Source organism: Anopheles nili, chromosome X (assembly GCF_943737925.1).
Source record: "Anopheles nili chromosome X, idAnoNiliSN_F5_01, whole genome shotgun sequence".
Classification (NCBI taxonomy): Eukaryota; Metazoa; Arthropoda; class Insecta; order Diptera; family Culicidae; genus Anopheles; species Anopheles nili.
The window spans coordinates 8391974-8409157 of record NC_071293.1 but is presented as its reverse complement, the minus strand read 5'-3'; the positions used below and the strand labels follow the sequence as shown (position 1 = coordinate 8409157).

Genomic DNA, 17184 nt, shown 5'->3' with positions numbered 1-17184 from the left:
AACATCATCTATTTGACATTTATGATGGCAGTTGACATTCCCAACATCTCCCAAGAATCTTCAAAATGCTAAATCAAACTTTGAGGCTTATCCTGGTGCTCTTATAGATCTGCACAAAAGCTCACAAGTAAAGTCTCTATATCTGACTCCCTCGCCGCGAACGGAGAGGGTGCCACTCCTACACAACACCCACTCCTTCTTCAGCTCAAACCGCTTCAAGGTAGGCGGTCATCGTAGGCGGGCCAATCCGCGTACTCGAGCGTAAAATTGATGGACGGTGGGTTGATTGTGCGGTTAGCGGCTGAAAGGGAAGGAAAGCGAGCCAGAGCTGTATATGATTGCCTATCATTTCGGGAAAAAGAAGTCAAAGTACCCCTGCACAAAAAAGGCTTCCCCTTATAGGTTTATATCCCTGTCCCGAGCCGTCACTCACCATCAGATCCACGCCAGTTGATCAACTTCTGGTTGCGCAACTCATCCGTCGTCGGGATGTAGATGATCTGCGTCGACTCGCGTGTCGCCTGTGGGATGGAGTCAATCCGGGCGAGGCACTTCAGCACCAGCTTACCCTTCAGCTTACCGAGCCGCTTCTCGTCGATGTAGAACCGGATCTCGAGCGTGCGACACCGCAGGTTAAACCCATCATTTTCAACCTCCGATTCATACTGCGGCTGCAGATATTCTGAAGGGACCTGAGTTGGAGAGAAAAGCGATAGGGATCAGAGGATCGTGAGATAGAAGTAACCCGTTTGAGATCTGTAGTCATCATACTCACGTTGCGATCGTTGATGAACCAGTAGAGTCGAGCTGGTGGACTCGACATATCGGACGTACAGTTCGCAACCACGAAGTCACCGAGGGCGTAGTTATGCAAGACACCGTTCAGCTGCAACCCGTTAATGATGGGATCGAACTGTGGATAGACTGTTGGTGAGATAAAGAATGGTAGACTAATTAATGCTGGAGATCCTTCCGGTGCTAGGACTCGCAAAGACAGCAGGACGTGCCTGCGCACGAGCGAGCGCAAATTGATTACGATTATTAATTAATGGCGCGGAATGTTTCCGCGGCGATAGAGCTAATGGAGCACGGCTCAGATCAATCAAGCCGCGTCTACGTCCTGTCGCGCTCTCTGTCTTTTTTCCACCCCTCCATCTAAAAGCAGCCGAGTCTCAGCTGTTCTCGGGCGCCAATTAATCTCACCCATTTTGCTAATGGGGCAACGACTCCGAACGCAACCGACCCCCAGGTGGATGGAACGCCCTCGCTAACCGAACACCTGCCGTTTGTGGCACCCTAATGGATCGAATTAAGTCGAAAACCTTGCTGCTCGATCGCCAAGGACGTGCCACGGTGTTCGTGAATTGCTCCGGAATCCGCAAGGATCGAGCGGCACGTGCACCAGGGTGCCTTAAGTCCGCCAATTAGCCGCTGCCGGAGCGATTCTGTTACAACTATTAGCAGCCACCCGGTCGGGATAGTGGGGCACTATCTCTGCGAAAGAAAACGCACCCCCGAAAAAAAAAGAAAAGGAAACCACTTGCCGGGAGGGGGTTGCGATAAAAGTGCAAATTGATGGCTAATTAATGTTGCTTTTGGCGTAATTAAGAATACGCCGGAAAGTTTCTAATTTTTCATAATTATCTCGCACCCTCCGGTTGGCCATCGTCTCGCTTACAACGCGCCCTTTCGGTGGGGGTTGGTAGGGTGTAAAATAAGGGAAAGGGAGTGGGTTTAGTTTCACCCATCGGTGTTCGAAAGCCAAGCAACGGGCGATGGTGATGCCCGCGAGCGTTCGTGGCGTGAAATAAAACGCGAACCAGCTGGAAAAGCCGTGGTTTTGGGAACGTGGGTGGAAACGTTGGCCGTTTCTAGCGTGGCTTTCGATCAGGTTGCGTTTCCGGTTTCCTGGGCGTTCCTTCAGCTAAGTGCGAAAGAACTTTCCTCGTCGTTTCCGACACTCTCGCCAGCTCACCAGCACCGGTATGTTCTTTTTCCAACGGTGTTTTCCACCCACAAAGTACGCCCGCCGGCAGGCAACCCGCTTGCGTTGGGTTTCGGGTTTTCAAGACAAACTTTCCCGGGGCTTCCTTTGTTTACCCGTGATGGGAGAAGGTGGGGTGGTGGTGGGTGAAAACTTATCAGCTACATCCGGGTGGTGCCCATCGGGAAGCGGCCATCGGATGACAGCACCTTCCGCCACGTTTCGAGAGCGCTGCGGATAATGAATCGCTCAACAATGACTAATTTTTCTTTTCCGAGGGAAAAAGTGAGCCGAGCGTTCGTTGAAGGCACACCAATTCGGGCTGGTGGCCGATTTCCGGACGAAACGAGCTCGAAAACGTGACTTTCGGGCGTGCGTAAGCGCTCGTGATATCGAAAGGCGAATCCGTGGATCGGATATGGGCATTGATGTATGGCGTTCATTAGTTTAGAGCACGCTAGTTCGCCCCTAGAGCGCTCCCGAAAGCGAACGTGAAGCCCTGGTATTGGTGTGTTCGTGACGAGGATTACTTGGCGGGGTGCGTTCTGATTTTGAGGAATGGTTTCGATAGGCCCCGAGGAACCAAATGTCGCCCCTTTGAGCCTGATTGAGCTGTGGGCAGTTTATTAGGTGACCAGTAGGAGTTCAGGCAGTTCGGGAAATGGGGACGAATTTAGTCAATTTGTCACACGATAACAATTTCGCATCTTTGCCGTAACTGTGCTTGTATTGGTGTGTTTTTTGGTTCAAATGTGGTGTTGGAAAATTCACATTTTGTATGCATTTTTTGTATTTTACCAATAGACTAGCAGTAGGGAAATTTTAATTTTTTAAACACCCAATGCAAGAGATTACTATTATTCTTTATCAAGACATCTCATATCACCGTTTAAAATAGACGCTTTACATTGCAGCATGCCTTTTAACCGATTCGAAAATAAGCCCAAAACGTTTATATTTTCGTAAACTACAAAGAAAATCAAAAATTCTACCCCTCTTTATTCCCACTCCAGCCTGAATTGCTTGTGCTATAAAAAGGTGACTAAAATCGAATATTTAACATTTATCAAAGCCAGTATTAAAACATGCCTCATTCCCACCTTTTTAAATTATTTAAACAGTACATAACTCTGGAAATATTACAATATCATTGTAAGGTCATGGCGTATGGCTAATTTTGTACATGCAGCTAATATTTTAAAGTATTTTTCTTAAATAAAATTGAGTCACATTATTTCATCTAAATCATACAAGATTACATAGGAACATTCAAAATTCATCTGAATGATTTAGAATTTTTATTCTTCATTTTTACATTTAACTTTAAACTACAATAGACATTTCATATCATTTTTGCAATAGAAAGAACTATATGGTGCATTTTTTCGAGCAGATGTTGACAGCATAACAACTCTGCAGCGATCAAACAGCCGTTCCTCTTTTCATCCCGCTACAGCGCGCAAAATCTGCCACCAGCCACTCATCCCTATTTGCTCTCTATTTATGCTCGCGACTCTACGTGACAAACATAATTCGTTCGCTAACAGTTAGCCGGCACCATCCGCAACATAGTTGAGCAAACAGCGGGTGCGAAGAAAAACTCCAGCTAGTTGGCGCGATGGTGCGTGTGTTGCGGAATTTATTTAACATCCACCAATTACACTGCACCAGCGAGGATCACCGCGGCAGCAGGCGGGAGTGAATTACGCATGCTAATTAATTCAAACCAGCCCCATATTGGATGGATAATACTCCAAACAAATCGACGGCCAGCCCGTGGCAGTTAATTTGATTTCAACCAGCCCGGGAGCCCGTTTCGTTGATTTATTAATAGTTTTCGCTTTTTTTTTTGCTTTTTTTCCCAACTCCGTCCCATCCCGCAGGATGCCAGTTGTTGGAGTTTTTCTCTCACTCTCTCTCTCTCTCTCTCGCTTGTTCTCTTCACTTCAAAACAAGCGCACCGGCTGCGTTCCGTATGATAATGCGATAAATTATTGAAATTCACTTTAAATCAATCTTTAGATTACACACGATTTGTGGTTGATGAGAGACCGGGTGGAGGAGCAATGCTGGTGAGGAGCGGCCTTTCCAACTGGCTTTATTAAGCCCCACTAGCAGCCGGTTTCCGACCCATTTTCACCCCGATTCCGGGTTCGGGGGAATTTTCGGCACCATAAATTTTCCACCACGCGTCGACACCCGTGACAGAGCGGTGGAGTTATTGCGCGTGGTGCCGGAATCGGATTTTCCGCTAACGCTGCCGGCATTTTCCCGGTTTCCCAAGTTTCCCTCCCCAGCTGGACACTTGAGAGGGCCTTCTCGATGGCCGATCCTGGAGGGTTCCGGAATTGTTTCACACATCTATAAATCACGCCCGGTGTAGGGTGTAGGTGAAGCGAAAGAGTGAAGAAGAGTGAAAGTGACACGGAACACGCGATGCGGATGGAAAATCGATCGGGTTGCGAAGGGGAACAGGGGCGCGTGCAGTTTAAGGCGATTGGGGTTTTATTGTGCGGCTGCTTGGCAGGATAAATCTTGAGCCATGTCACGAGGATCTAAGCAGCTGGGTGGGTGGAATTCTCTTGGCTCCGAAGGGTTTTCTGAAGCCTGTTCGAAAGGGGGTTTATAAAATAGGCTTAAGCTTAGGGGATGCAATAGCTGTAACCGGAAAATGGATCGAATCAATGGAAGTTTCAAAAAGATAGGCAGAACTTTTTTCCGATGAGGAAAATGGTGGAAAACTTCCAAGCCTGTAAGTGACACAACACTTAGAGGAATTGATGGAGGAGTGCATAACGAACATCACGTGGTGGTGCGATAAATTTAAACCAAAAACAATTTAAAAACAGGCGTATAACATCCCAAAATTTTATAAAAGGTTTAATAAGGTGAAATAAAAGATAAAACTATACGCACGACATATAATGGTTAGATAAACTATTTGAAAACAATACGCAATATTTTTTCTTCTTAATCGGATCCATAAAGAAGGTTATTTTTATTAATCTCATCAAAAATATTGGTGTTAATGTAGGTCGGACTTAAATCATGATGAGATTTTATGCAGCATTCCTGTTTGATGTGATTTCCGAAAAACAGCTCAACCTTTCTGATGCACTGAAATAACAATACATTCGTTTCATCACTCAACCACCCATGGCGTGGGAAACATTTCCCTAAGCACTTTATAGAAAAATATTCCCGGAAAAACAGCTCCAATGTTTGGTGGCATTTATTAGCGGTGCGCGTTGAATTCCCTCGTCATCGCCACCAGCTTGTCACGCGAATCGAAATTGCCCAGAAGCTCGTCTTCCAGCCCCATCTCGCTGATTAATTTCCTTTTTATTACACTGCAAACGGAGGCGTGCAATCTTTGGCGGGCCGTCCCGAAAAACCGAACCGCAGCCGCCGTTAATTCCCACTTCGGAAAGTATTTTGCTTCGGAAAAGCGGCCCCAAATGGCCCGGGGCGTTAATTAAGCTTCGGGCGTAATTTTCCCGGCTTGTGTATTTTTTTTTCTTTACCCGTAAGAGGGGAGAAAATTTTGATACCATCCCCACACACCCCCGAACACCTCTGGTAGAAAGTGGCACATGCCCGGAAAATGCGCATCGCATTAGATTTTCCGCCCAAATCTAAGCTAGAACCCGATCGAAGCGTCAAAAAGCAGACGGCACGAAAGCGAAACGGAACCGAACCGTGTGCCGGAATATAATAAGAAATGATGAATTGATGAAATTAAAGATGAGCCTGGTGAGGGAGCAGAAAATTTCCCCCTCTCTTCTGGTCACCCACTCGCTCTCTCCCTTCCTGACAACAATCGTTGAAGGCCGCAGCGATGGTGTGCACGCGACCACCCAAATGAGCGCTGGATAGCTGGATTGATTCGATTGCCAGGAGGGAAAAATGAGGAAAGCAAAGCGAGCGAGCAGCGAGGGTGGGACATTTACCCGCACGGGCGAGCGGGTGGGAGGCAAATGAAACGATTGGCGTAGCGAAATGAAATTAACCGAGGAAAAAGTGATTTTCCTGCCAAATCCAAAATCTGCCTTGTCACCGTAAAGAAACAATAAATTTTCCACTACATTAAGCTTTCGAATGATAAAAGATTCCACCCAGCGTACAGGGTTTGGTGAGGAGGCGCAGGTGAGGGGTGGCGGGAGGAGAAAAGCGGGACGAAACGAGCTGGGCGCCCTGAAATGGCGGTGATCCCCCGGAGCGACGTTCCGCCAGACGCTGGAGTGCCGCGAGACGAATCCTTCGCCAAGTCGTATCCTTCGAAGAGGAGAACAACCCCCCTCCCCCTCTTTTTTTTGCATGGTGGTGGTGGGGGGGTGGGAGGGCACAGGGAGGAAGGAAGCGATTCGGCCCACCCCGGGGTGGCCCCATTGTGGCCTTAATGTTTCCACGAGCCGAGCCAAGGCTTCAGGCCATAAAAAGCACGACCATAAAGGCGCATGACGAAGGATGGACACTCGGAGAGCGCGGGGGGGGGGGAAGGGAAGGGAAGATCAAGCCCCCTTCGGGCGGTCGTGAGAATGCAGGAAATCTGGCTCAATCTGGCACTGGGTGGGTCTCGAGAATGTGATAATAATAATCAAATCTCATCCCGAAGCCAGCCACGGCTCCCGAGCTCCACGGGGATCATCAAATGCTAAAAAGCCTCGCTCGCCAAACATTCAACGACCATTCAGGACATGCATCCTGCCTGCTCGTTGCGTCCCATTCGTGCCGAAGGACGACGCTGTCGCTTGCCCCTGCCGTGGGGGTGAAACTAGAACCGGGAGAGAGAGAGAGAGAGAAGAAAAAAAGCTCGACCATCGATGGTGATCTTTTAAGGATTCGCTGTCGATTCGCAAGGACATTTTTGTGTCTCGCTTCCACCCACCGTGGCCGTGCCTTTCAGCGGAGTGTTATGGAATAATTCGAAGATTTAAAATTATCCTCCCCACCGTCGTCCTGCATTTCGCTTTTCCAGCCTCGGCTTTTCCACGTCTGCTCGCTTCACTTGCGCTGTCTCTTTCACTTCTCCCTCATCGGATGCCTTCGCATTTGTCGGCTTCCTGGCCGATTCAAACGATTCCCATTGAAATCCGTTTTCCCGGCTGCACCCCCCCCCCCACCACCCATCTCCTGCCCGTTTCCCCCCCGCCCGTTCGCCATTCTAAATCGTTTTCCCTTTCTCGCTCGGTCCACGGTCCATGCCGGCACACTTTATTGTTACTTTGTTTGTGTCCGTTTTTTTTTTTTCTTCTTTTGCGCCGATCGGCCAAATTTCGGCCCCGCCGGCACGCGAGCCCGGAATCGTAAAGCATATTTTACCCTCCGGCCAAACCAGCATATTGGCTCCGCTTTTGGTCGCGTTGTCACTTCCTTGCGCTCGTTTCGATTTCGTTTCGCGCGCGCGCGACGCTATTGTGTGTTTTGTTGCGCGTTCGCATCTCGAGCCAGGACGCTGCGGCCTGGCTGCATACCAACCGAACGGAAAGGTACAAAACTACTGCACACAGGACGCAGGACCTTACGGGTTCGCCCGGTTTGCCTGGGAGCTCGGTAAATGGCCTGCAAAGTGGTTATCGTACACGCGCTTCCCGCTGGTTGCCGAAAGTGAAGCGAAAGCAACGCTGTATATAAATTCCAAACACCCGGAAGGGTTGTTACAGTGCAGGACGAAAAAAGGAAAAAACCCATAACAGCGGCCCCGGATGCAATGATGTGTTTTATTTGTGTTGCGTTCCGGCCGATGCCGATCCGTTCGTTTGGGTGAGAAGGCTTTGTTTAAAGCTCTTTTTAAAGCGCTGAACGTTTATGCAGGTTCACTGGTTGGGAGTGTTCTGTTGGATTTATTAAATTAATGTAAATAAGGAGAGCTCGCTTTTGATGAAATTGTCTCTCTAGATGCTTATTTAACTAGGCTTCTTCCTGACTAATCGTCAGAGTACTTAAACGTTTCCCAAGCAGCCGTTGCGTTTCCCATCTGAATCTTTGTGCCCATTTTCCTGGATTGCGTAAGAACTGCAATTTTATGGTATTAATGCACATAAGCACAAGAGCTTTGTTATTTCCTTGAATCTACGGCAACATTCGTGCCAAGCAGCTTGGCAATCCCCAAGCACAGTGCGCTCAACAACGATGAATGGAATTTTGCCGCACTTTCCAAGAAAACCCATCACCGGCTCCCATGGCAAACGAACATGCAGATGACAGCGGGCCACCAACGCGCCACCCACAGCTCACCCATCCAACGACGGCTCTGGTGTGACGCACAACTTTTCCGCACCAGCTCCAGCCATAAGGTTTCCCTCACCGCCCATTTCCAAACCATCCATTTTCCCACCGTTCACCGAATGTCGGTCACGCGAAGAATGCGCTGCGGTGTCGAACCCGGCGGTGGCGGTTCCCAGCAAGGGGCGAACGGGAGAGAGAGAAAAAAAAAAGAAGGCTCCAGCGTATCATTTTCAATAATTAATGGACTGCCTGCTTCCGCCACCAGCAGCCACCGGCGGCTGCCAACGAATCGAAAACAAAAGCCCGAACCAAGGAAGGCGCCCGCAAAAAGTCGCTTCTTTTGATGCTGTAACGGTGGGGTGGTTTTTTTGGGGGGTGGTTTTTCCGTGCCTGTTTTTTCGGGAACAAATTAATCTCCATAAGCTCGTTCGTGATGGTTTCGAGAGTGTTTTTCTTTTTCTTTCGTTTGTTACCACTCGCCCATTGAGAAATCATTCATTTTAATTTTATTAGTCGCAGAAAGGGAAAATAACGGCGAAAAACCGCTCTCACGATGAAAATGCGACCCCTCGCGAGCGACGCTGATTAGCTCACCTGAATGAGGAGGGAAAATTCGAGCCAAAAGGATGGCGACCACACGCTATCTGTGTCCGTTCTTTTACGCTAGCATTATACCACCGTAAGCACCCGAGAACCGGATGCAACCCAACCGACGATCCCCACAATTCCATTGCAGTGCGAATTATCGGCTTACAGGCGCACTTGAACCTGGCCCCGAGGTTCTCGGGCTCGCAGGCAAGAAGCGGTCGCCTTACCCCTCGAGCTCTCGAGCTCATCCTGAGCCTGGACGCAGCAAATTGCCTGCCCAGCTATGCATTAGAGCTGGGATTACGGAGCCCGGTCTCTGGCCCCCAGAGCGCCTGTAAATAGTGGCACGCAATGCCGCAGCCGAATGAAAAACGGTTCAACACATGTCATTGAGGCGATAATCTATTGCCTTACTGGGATTTGGGAGATCGGCGTCCGGATAGCGGCTCGGGTTGGGTAGAGTCTCTCGGTTTGGCTGGCGTTTGGAAAACCGCGCCCGGGGAGTGCGAGTAACGAGCTCGAATGCTTAGCTTTAATCTACTGTGGTGGTTGGGCTTGGGGAAGTAATAAAATCATTGCGATGGGAAGCTGGTCAGGTGTGAGGTGGTGTGGTGCTGGGAAGAGGCACGAAAACACCAGCAGTTCGGGGTGCACCGAGAGATGGAGGGTGAATTTTATATGCGGGTTTTAAATTGTTTCCATTCGGGGTATCGTGCCATCTCGTAGCTGTGTCTAGGAGAGTTCTCGACGTTTTTCCGTCACGAGCAAAGTAATAAGTCGACCAAAGAGATACCACAACTTGTAAAGAGCGCACTAATGCACGTGTAATACCGTAAAAATGTATCGGTTTGTAGAAAAATAATCCAGAAAGACTAAACATGTTTGCTGGATTGAGATGGATTTGACCACTGACAGCTGTCAAGTAACGGATCTAAGCTCACAGTAGTGTGTTGAGGATAAAATGGTCAGTTTGCAAGAGGAAATGCTTTTGCTTTTTATACAGCGACTATAAGTGTATGTGGATGAAACTTACTTGCTTCAAAATCATAGTAAATACACGCTGTTATGCGGATTTTACTCAAACATCTTTTCTAAGGGCAATCTAAACGTTATATAATAATGTTTTAAGCCATTTATTTTTCAGGTCACCAACAAGTGAATGAAATTAACATAACTAGTTTGATTTATTTAATATTTCAAGCAACATAAAACTATACTATTGAGTTTGGTTGAAGACGTTAACGTGTAGAAAAGCCATTTTTATCAGTATTTGTTGCAGATGAAATTGTCATCGATAAGCAAGGTTTTTTATGCAAATAGAGTACCAATAACCTAACCCATTCTGCTGTTCCCAACAACTTTGAGCTTTAAACATGCTACAGAACGTATACTTGCATAATAAAAAAAAGAACACGCAGTAAACATGGCGACCCAAACGCAGATGTCCTTTCACCGTTCCTCGGCTACTTCGCTGTCATAGCGTTAAATTAACCCAACCCCACTCTCGCTCACTCACACACTCTCTCGCACACCATCAACTCACCAGCCACCGTCATGTTGCCAACGCCGTGTGCCAGCTTGAACTCTGGCGCGTCGCCAGAGATCTCGCACCGGTACGAACCGCTCGAGCGGATGTTGAGCTTGTGCAGCTGGATGCTGCACATGAACTGGTTGCATATCTGCACCGTCGAGTTTTGCAGCACCGTCACGCCCTCCACGTCGAAGAACATCAGGCTCTTGGGCATCAGCGGCGAGTACCTGTCCGGGGAAAGGGGGGGGGGATTGTGCCAGAGCACACCGGAGAGTGGAGAAAAATGGCACCATTACGTAAAAATGAAGCAAACATACCCCCGGTGCCCGGCACACTCACCTGAAGAACTCCCGCTCGTCCTTGTACCATTTGACGGAGTTGAGCTTGTGCGTGCCCATGTCGTAGCTGCAGGAGAGTGTGACCGTGTCCCGAACGTCCACCATTTCCGGGACGGTGATTTCCGTCAGCTGCAGGCACCGGGCTAGGGTGAGTGCTGCAATTGGGCGGTAAAAGCAGTGGATTAGCTCACATTCATCATTGGAAATTGGTCCGGGGGGGGGTGGTTATTCTAGTGTAGGGATTGCGTATTGCGGGTGATCTAACGCGCTTGTGCTCGATTTTAAACACTCAAATTGGATCAGCAGTTGAATCGATGCTCTAAACTCACAAGATTACACTCAAACGGGTTTGGGAGAACAGGAAAAAACTTAAGACTTTCCACTGGTTGTAACAAATCAAGAGAAAATCTAGGGGAGAAAATGAAGAAAAAAAACTCTCCAACAACGCATCTCGCTCATGCCCTTTAGAGCAACGAATTCCCACGGCTAGCCCAATCCCTTTGCGGTGGTAGCCACCGAAACCGGGCGAGAAACCGAAGAAAAAGAAACAACAAGTATTTCTCCGTTTTTCGTCCTTCTCAGGACACCCACGATCGAGCTAACTTGAGCGTTGACTCTACAATAATCCTTAAAAATCGAATTCGAACAACAACCCCGCGTGCAACAGACTGGAAAACATATTAATCCAATTTGCTCGAATGTGCGAGTGTCCGTTGAACCCCGCGTCGAGGGATGAAGCGATGGGGGTGTGAAAAAGAAGGGAATGAAACACCGCTGGTGTGAACCAGCGAGGGTGCGCTTTTTTTATTGTTCAATCACCTCACACGTGCCGATGATGTACGGTCGAAGAGATATATTCCACCGGTTTTTTTTTTCATTTTGTTTTTCCAACATCAAGTTTGTTGCGATTTTTTGTGCTTTTTCCTTTTGCTCCTTCACCCACTAACGCTCGCGTTTATAATTCCAAAGCCGTTTTCTTGTACTTTTCCCCTCGGCGTTCGGTTTCTTTTTTAGAGGCAACAAAACATCCCCCCTAAAATTTCTTGCGTCCCAAAAAACCGTTTGGGTTCGTCTCGTTTTGGTGGCGCTCTTCAACTGCTGGCCGGAATTTATTTGACCGAGCTTTTCGTACGGGCGTGCGAACGAATTTTCCCCTCCCGCACGCTCACCCCACCGGCAGCTCTCAATCCGAGGTCACAGCTGGCCGCTTCCAGCTACATAAGCGGGGCGGTTTCCTTCGCCGCATGCCAAAATGCCATTAACATTCGATTTTCGGGCACTGAATTTGCAATTTGCAATGCCAATGGGAGGCGCACCGGGGGCGCGGATTTGGCCGCAGCCCTTCGCCGGGCGCGGCAAGCGCCTCACAGGGCTCGGAAAATAAGTAAACAAAACACAATTCCATCCACCCGCGCCGCGGTGTGCGGATTTAAATGAAGAAGCAAATCCGCGGGAAAAGGGAGCGAAAATAACGCGAGCGAAAGCAACGAGAATAAACAATCGATTGCGACAGGATGGGTGGGATGGGGAGGGGAGGAGGGAGGAAAGGGAGGGGAGAGGGGTGAAGGGTGCCATTGGGTGGGTAAAACGAGCGCGATGGGATAAAACAAAAGGCAGTACCGATCAGAAACGCAGCCAGATGTGGCGAACGAGCGACTGGGCGCCTCCATTGCTGGTTTGGGCGCTGTTGGGTGCATTTTAAAATTTGTGAAACCGAGCCTGCACCACCGACCGGGTTGTGCGAGTAGACAAATTAAGCCTCACCGTTGTGCAACTCAACACAAAAACAAGCACGTGACACACTCACACAGACACGAGCTGCAAATAAAATTCGAATGGCAGCGTAGTCGCGTCGAACGGTTCGCAAACCAGCACCGGATCAGTTCCGTTTTTTTTTCCTTATTCCATTAAAATGCTCCTTCAGTGCTCTCTTTCGTATTTTTCATCCCCCTCTCTCTCTCTCTCTCTCTCTCTCTCTCTTTCACTCTCTCGTTAACCCAGCAGCGTGGCGACCATCAATCATCGACATATTCCCGCCGTTGGTGATCATTTTGTCGCGCGCGCGATGCTCTCTAACCTTGCGCCTGAGCCTTTGCTTTTCACCCAAAAACCGACCCGAAAACCACGCTTACCCCGTAGTGCAGCAGCTTCGAAATGGCACCTCGACAACGGTTCCGCACGATAGCGGTATGGCGAAAAATGAAATCAATTTCCTCGACGCCATCCCGCCCGATGACACGCGCTGGCTTTCGGTGGCGTTTTTCGCGCCTCACATTCCGGGGAGGTTAAAGCCGCACGAAAGAGAGGATAAACATGCCGCACGGTTGGACAAAAATAGGCAAAACTTTGACAATTAATTTGATTCATCGCTTGGAACTCATTTCGTCGCGCGGACGCGATTAGTTGAGGTTCGAAAAATGGCTCTAGGTTGGGTGAGTTTTTCCTACGTATAGTGGAGTTTTTTTTTTTTCATTCTTCCTTACAACGATTCTACACCACAGAAAGGCAAAGCATTTTCCACTTTTCGTTGTCACGGATTTTATTAAAATCCTTTTTAATTTAGAAATGTGCAAATCCTCACCCACACCAAGAGCGGCATGATATATTGCTCGACTCCACCATTAGCTTGTACGTTGCTTGAAATAACTCGCCCGCAAACATTCACCCTCCCACGTGCGTTAATCGTTCGGCAGTCCATTCTGATGATTCAATTCATGCCCTCCACGAAACGCGCCACGCGCCATGTCACGTTCCGCATACAGACAAACAAAAACCCACCCCACGACACAGACAACGCGCGCCCACACATGGTGCCAAGATAAATCACTCACTGGTGCACTTCCTGCCGTTGGTACGCGCGCTACGGAACGCAGGTTTTCCCGGTGACGGGAAACACGCTTTTCAAACCCCCCTTGTCGGTGGCAAAGCTTCCCCGTGGTCGGCCATCTTGAAGATATTTTTGCTAATTGCGACAGGAAAATAAAACTGTCACTCAGTAATTTGTTAGCATGATTTATGGCACGCCGGCAGTTGCGACTCGAGGGAGAAAGAGACGTGAGAGGACGTCGAAAAAAGTACCCCCACACATACACACACAACCTCTCTGTCAGCAGTAAGGAGTGGAAAACCCTTAAGAAGAGAAAAAATGAAAAAAGAGCAAAAGCGGTCAGCTTGAATGAGAAAAACTAAAATTGAGAGCCCAAAACCTCCACCACAAGCAGGCAAATTGGGGAAGTTACACCAAGGGCAAATCACAAAAAAAGGGAAAGAAAAAAAATCGCAGCATAATAAAAAAAACCAACGCTAAAAAGATTCCGCTAATGGCCGCAAACTGAGCGCCCTACGCAGCTCAGGTACTGGCGGGATTGTGAGCAGAAATGATGCCAACTGGCTAAGTGGCCGTCGCTCATCGCCACTAGTTGGGGTTGGTTTTTCCCAAAAACGCGCCCACCCTTGAGAGGGGTGAGGGGGGGAGGGGTGGAAGTTGGTGGTGCGCGACCCCTCCATGAGAAGATCTGTTATCTGCTTACTTTATGCTCTGAATGTGCTACCTTCTCTCGAGTGGGGACTAATTTCAAGTGGCTCGGGCGTGTGAGCCACGTGGAAAGCGCTAGCGAGCGCAGACATGTTGTTTTTGCCTTCATTTTTTTTTTGCCTCTCCCTCTCCTTCTCGTTCTCTCTCTCTCTCTCTCCCAGCTCCCATGAACCTTTGTCGGTGTTGTTTGGTCGCCCCTTTCAAATTTGAGCCACACCGTTGAGGGAACGCGTTTGTTTCAACCTAAAACCCACCGACAGGAAAGCGCTCGCTGGGGGTGGAATTTAGGGGTTGTTTGGATGCGGGAAGGTTGGAAATCGCATCACTTCAAGCCACTCACTCGCATTCCCATTCAGCGAGGCGCCCCCAGAGCAGTGCGGGAGGGAAATAATTATGAAAGCCCTCCAAACGAGCTGCTCATCTTTCGGTTTATGAAACGTTTACGTCGGTAGAATTGCGCCAAGGACCGTCTCGGCCCACAGCTCATGTAAATGAGGTCCGGATGGATTTATGAACTACCACTTAGGAAGGGCACACAAAACACGCTTATCCTTTTTTTTTCTGGCGTGAAGTGAAACATTAGCGGGCTACCCGCAGAGGGTGTTTGGCAAAATAATTGCCCCCCTTTAGCGCGCAGGTGAGCTTTTCGCTCAACGTTGGGCTGGTGGTGTGAATTCACACCTGATTGCCGAATGTTGGGGTTGACAAATTTGCTCATCTGGTTTAATTTTATCACCATAAAGCACCTATACGTGGTGAGAAAGAGAGATGGAGAGAGTGCACGAGTGAGTGCATTGAGACAGAATGTAATTTTGATTTATGACACCTTCAAGCGAGCTTTCCGCGCGGCGGCAGAAGCGATTCCACTTAATTTCGCGATCATTTCACCCCTCTTCCACCCACCCACCCCACCTTCGCGGGGTCCTTGTTTACCGAGCCTAAATTGAACGGCCGCACAATCAGCCTCCTGCACCGTGCGCGGTGAAGCAGAACGTCAATATCAATCAAATCGGTTATTTCCAATCAATCACCTGTAGAGGGCGCTCGAGCAGGAACGAAAGGGGAGCGGGAAAGGGCCCTGCAAGGGGGCCCCCTGGTCGGCATGCACTTACCCTGCAGTAACAGAACGGCTGCGGTTAGCCTACCATTCAGGCGCAACGTGCGTCCCATCGCGTCGTGTTGCTGCCGAAAACCGCGGACTACGTCGAAGGTTCGAAAGGTTGCGAGGATACGACCACTCAGCACTCGTAACACAGGGCGTAAACCGGCACTAGGGCAGCCCTAAAAAGGGCGAACAGGTGCGCGTTCGTTTCGTGTCACTCGTTACCACGGTCCAGTCTGGTGCTCATCGTTGGTTTTGCTCGCTGCAATGAGGTCCTTAAAGCACACTCCAGGAAAAAGGGCACACTACTTCATTCACTGGCACGCTCCTTGGTTTTTTGAGGCTCACTACGGGAATTTTGCGCGCCCTTCCCCCTTCGAAAAGGGCCGAGGGGATTCGTTCACTGCGAGCTACAGTGGGGATTTCTTTTTTGCTTTTCCTCGGTTTCTCACACTTCAAGTGTCGGTTGCTGGAGAGAAAGAGAGAAAACAACAGCCCCAACACGAGCGAGATGGGGCGATACGATACGGTTGGGGTATTAGGCAAACTTTTTCCAGATAAAACACCCCACGGACGAGAACTTTAGCCGCACTCAATGCATAATCATTATCCGAAGCTAAAATTCTAATCTCTTGCGGTCGTTGGAATTAATATCCCAAGGCACGCTCTAGCTCAAGGAGTGGAGAGAGGAGGGGAGATGGGTGGGGATAGGGAAGAAGGGTAGTGGAAAGAGAATAAATGGGCGACTGGATGGAGCTGCTTGAAACAATGCTCCGTGCAGGCCAATGAAGCTTGAAGCTAGCAGGAATTCTTCTTTGACCTGACCTAAACAACACACTTTGACGTTTGTGCAGACTTCCCAACACTCCACTGCATTGGAGAACGTTTTACTAACGTCAGGCTTATTTTTTTCTCTCTTTTATTTTCCACATCGAAATAATTTCGCCTATTCTGAGTGGACAACCCTAAATAAATGGTCCAAAAAGCCGTGTTTGGGAGCTCAAACCATTCCAACTGGAGCCGCTAATTAGTAGCCCCAAGCCTGGTCGACTCCGTGGGCTGTCAGTTGGCCGCCATGTTTTGCTCACTCAGCCCTTGTTCTTCACCTCCAACATCCACATTTCTCCCTGGGGCATCACAGGGATCCCAAAACGTGCGTTGCCTTGTCGAATCAGCGTGTTGTCGACTCCCACGACTGGAGGCTGGACGCTGAGCACAAAATGGACGTTTAAACCCCAAACCACATCAAGTCTGGAAGATCCTGGAGGTACACCTACACAAGACTTAACGGGAGACTGAAATCGTCGAGGCTTTTCGAGGCTTTTTGAAGCACTTCGCGATGTGACAGATCCAAGGTTCTGGTTCAGGTTTGATTGTAGAGGCGTTGCTTGGATTCGAGTGGTTCGCCGTCCCGTGCACTCTTGAGACCTGCCGGACATCTGCCCGGGACGTCCTACGACCCCGATTTTCCGACCACCCTCGGGCGCATGAACGGCGAAAAGTGGTCCGTGGCCTTTTCATTTTTTGGCTTGAATTTGTACGCTTCCTTTTTTTTTGTCTTCACTCGTTGCGTGTTTCTCGTGCCTTTTTGTGCTTTTTTCCCCTTGTTTTGCGAAACGGGAAGGTTTGCTGTTGTTTCTTTGTTTGCCCCTCACCTACCATCCCCAAAACGCGCCACTGACAGCCCACCCGAGGGTTCGCTTTTTTGCCGACAACTGTCATCCTGCCACTGACAACGACATTCATTGCGTTGTTGGTTTTATGTGGCCGAGCCTGCGTTGTCCTTTTTTTGTTTGTAAGCTCGTGCCGCTCACCGTTCTGCTTTCTTGCAGCTTTTCGCTTTCGCTCGGTGGCTTTCTCTTGGCGGGCACTGTACAT

At 49.0% G+C, this 17184-nt stretch overlaps 1 protein-coding gene across 1 annotated transcript; it reads right to left on the bottom strand.

Moving 5' to 3' along the window:
- Positions 1 to 215: 215 nt before the first annotated feature.
- LOC128728894 (uncharacterized) lies at positions 216 to 15374 on the bottom strand. Its single transcript, XM_053822544.1, has 6 exons — positions 15317 to 15374; positions 10671 to 10824; positions 10344 to 10558; positions 776 to 924; positions 434 to 692; positions 216 to 301 (listed from the first exon to the last, which is right to left on the bottom strand). Exons 1-6 carry the CDS (start codon positions 15372 to 15374, stop codon positions 216 to 218), a joined length of 921 nt encoding a protein of 306 aa, XP_053678519.1.
- Between the last annotated feature and the right edge of the window lie 1810 nt (positions 15375 to 17184).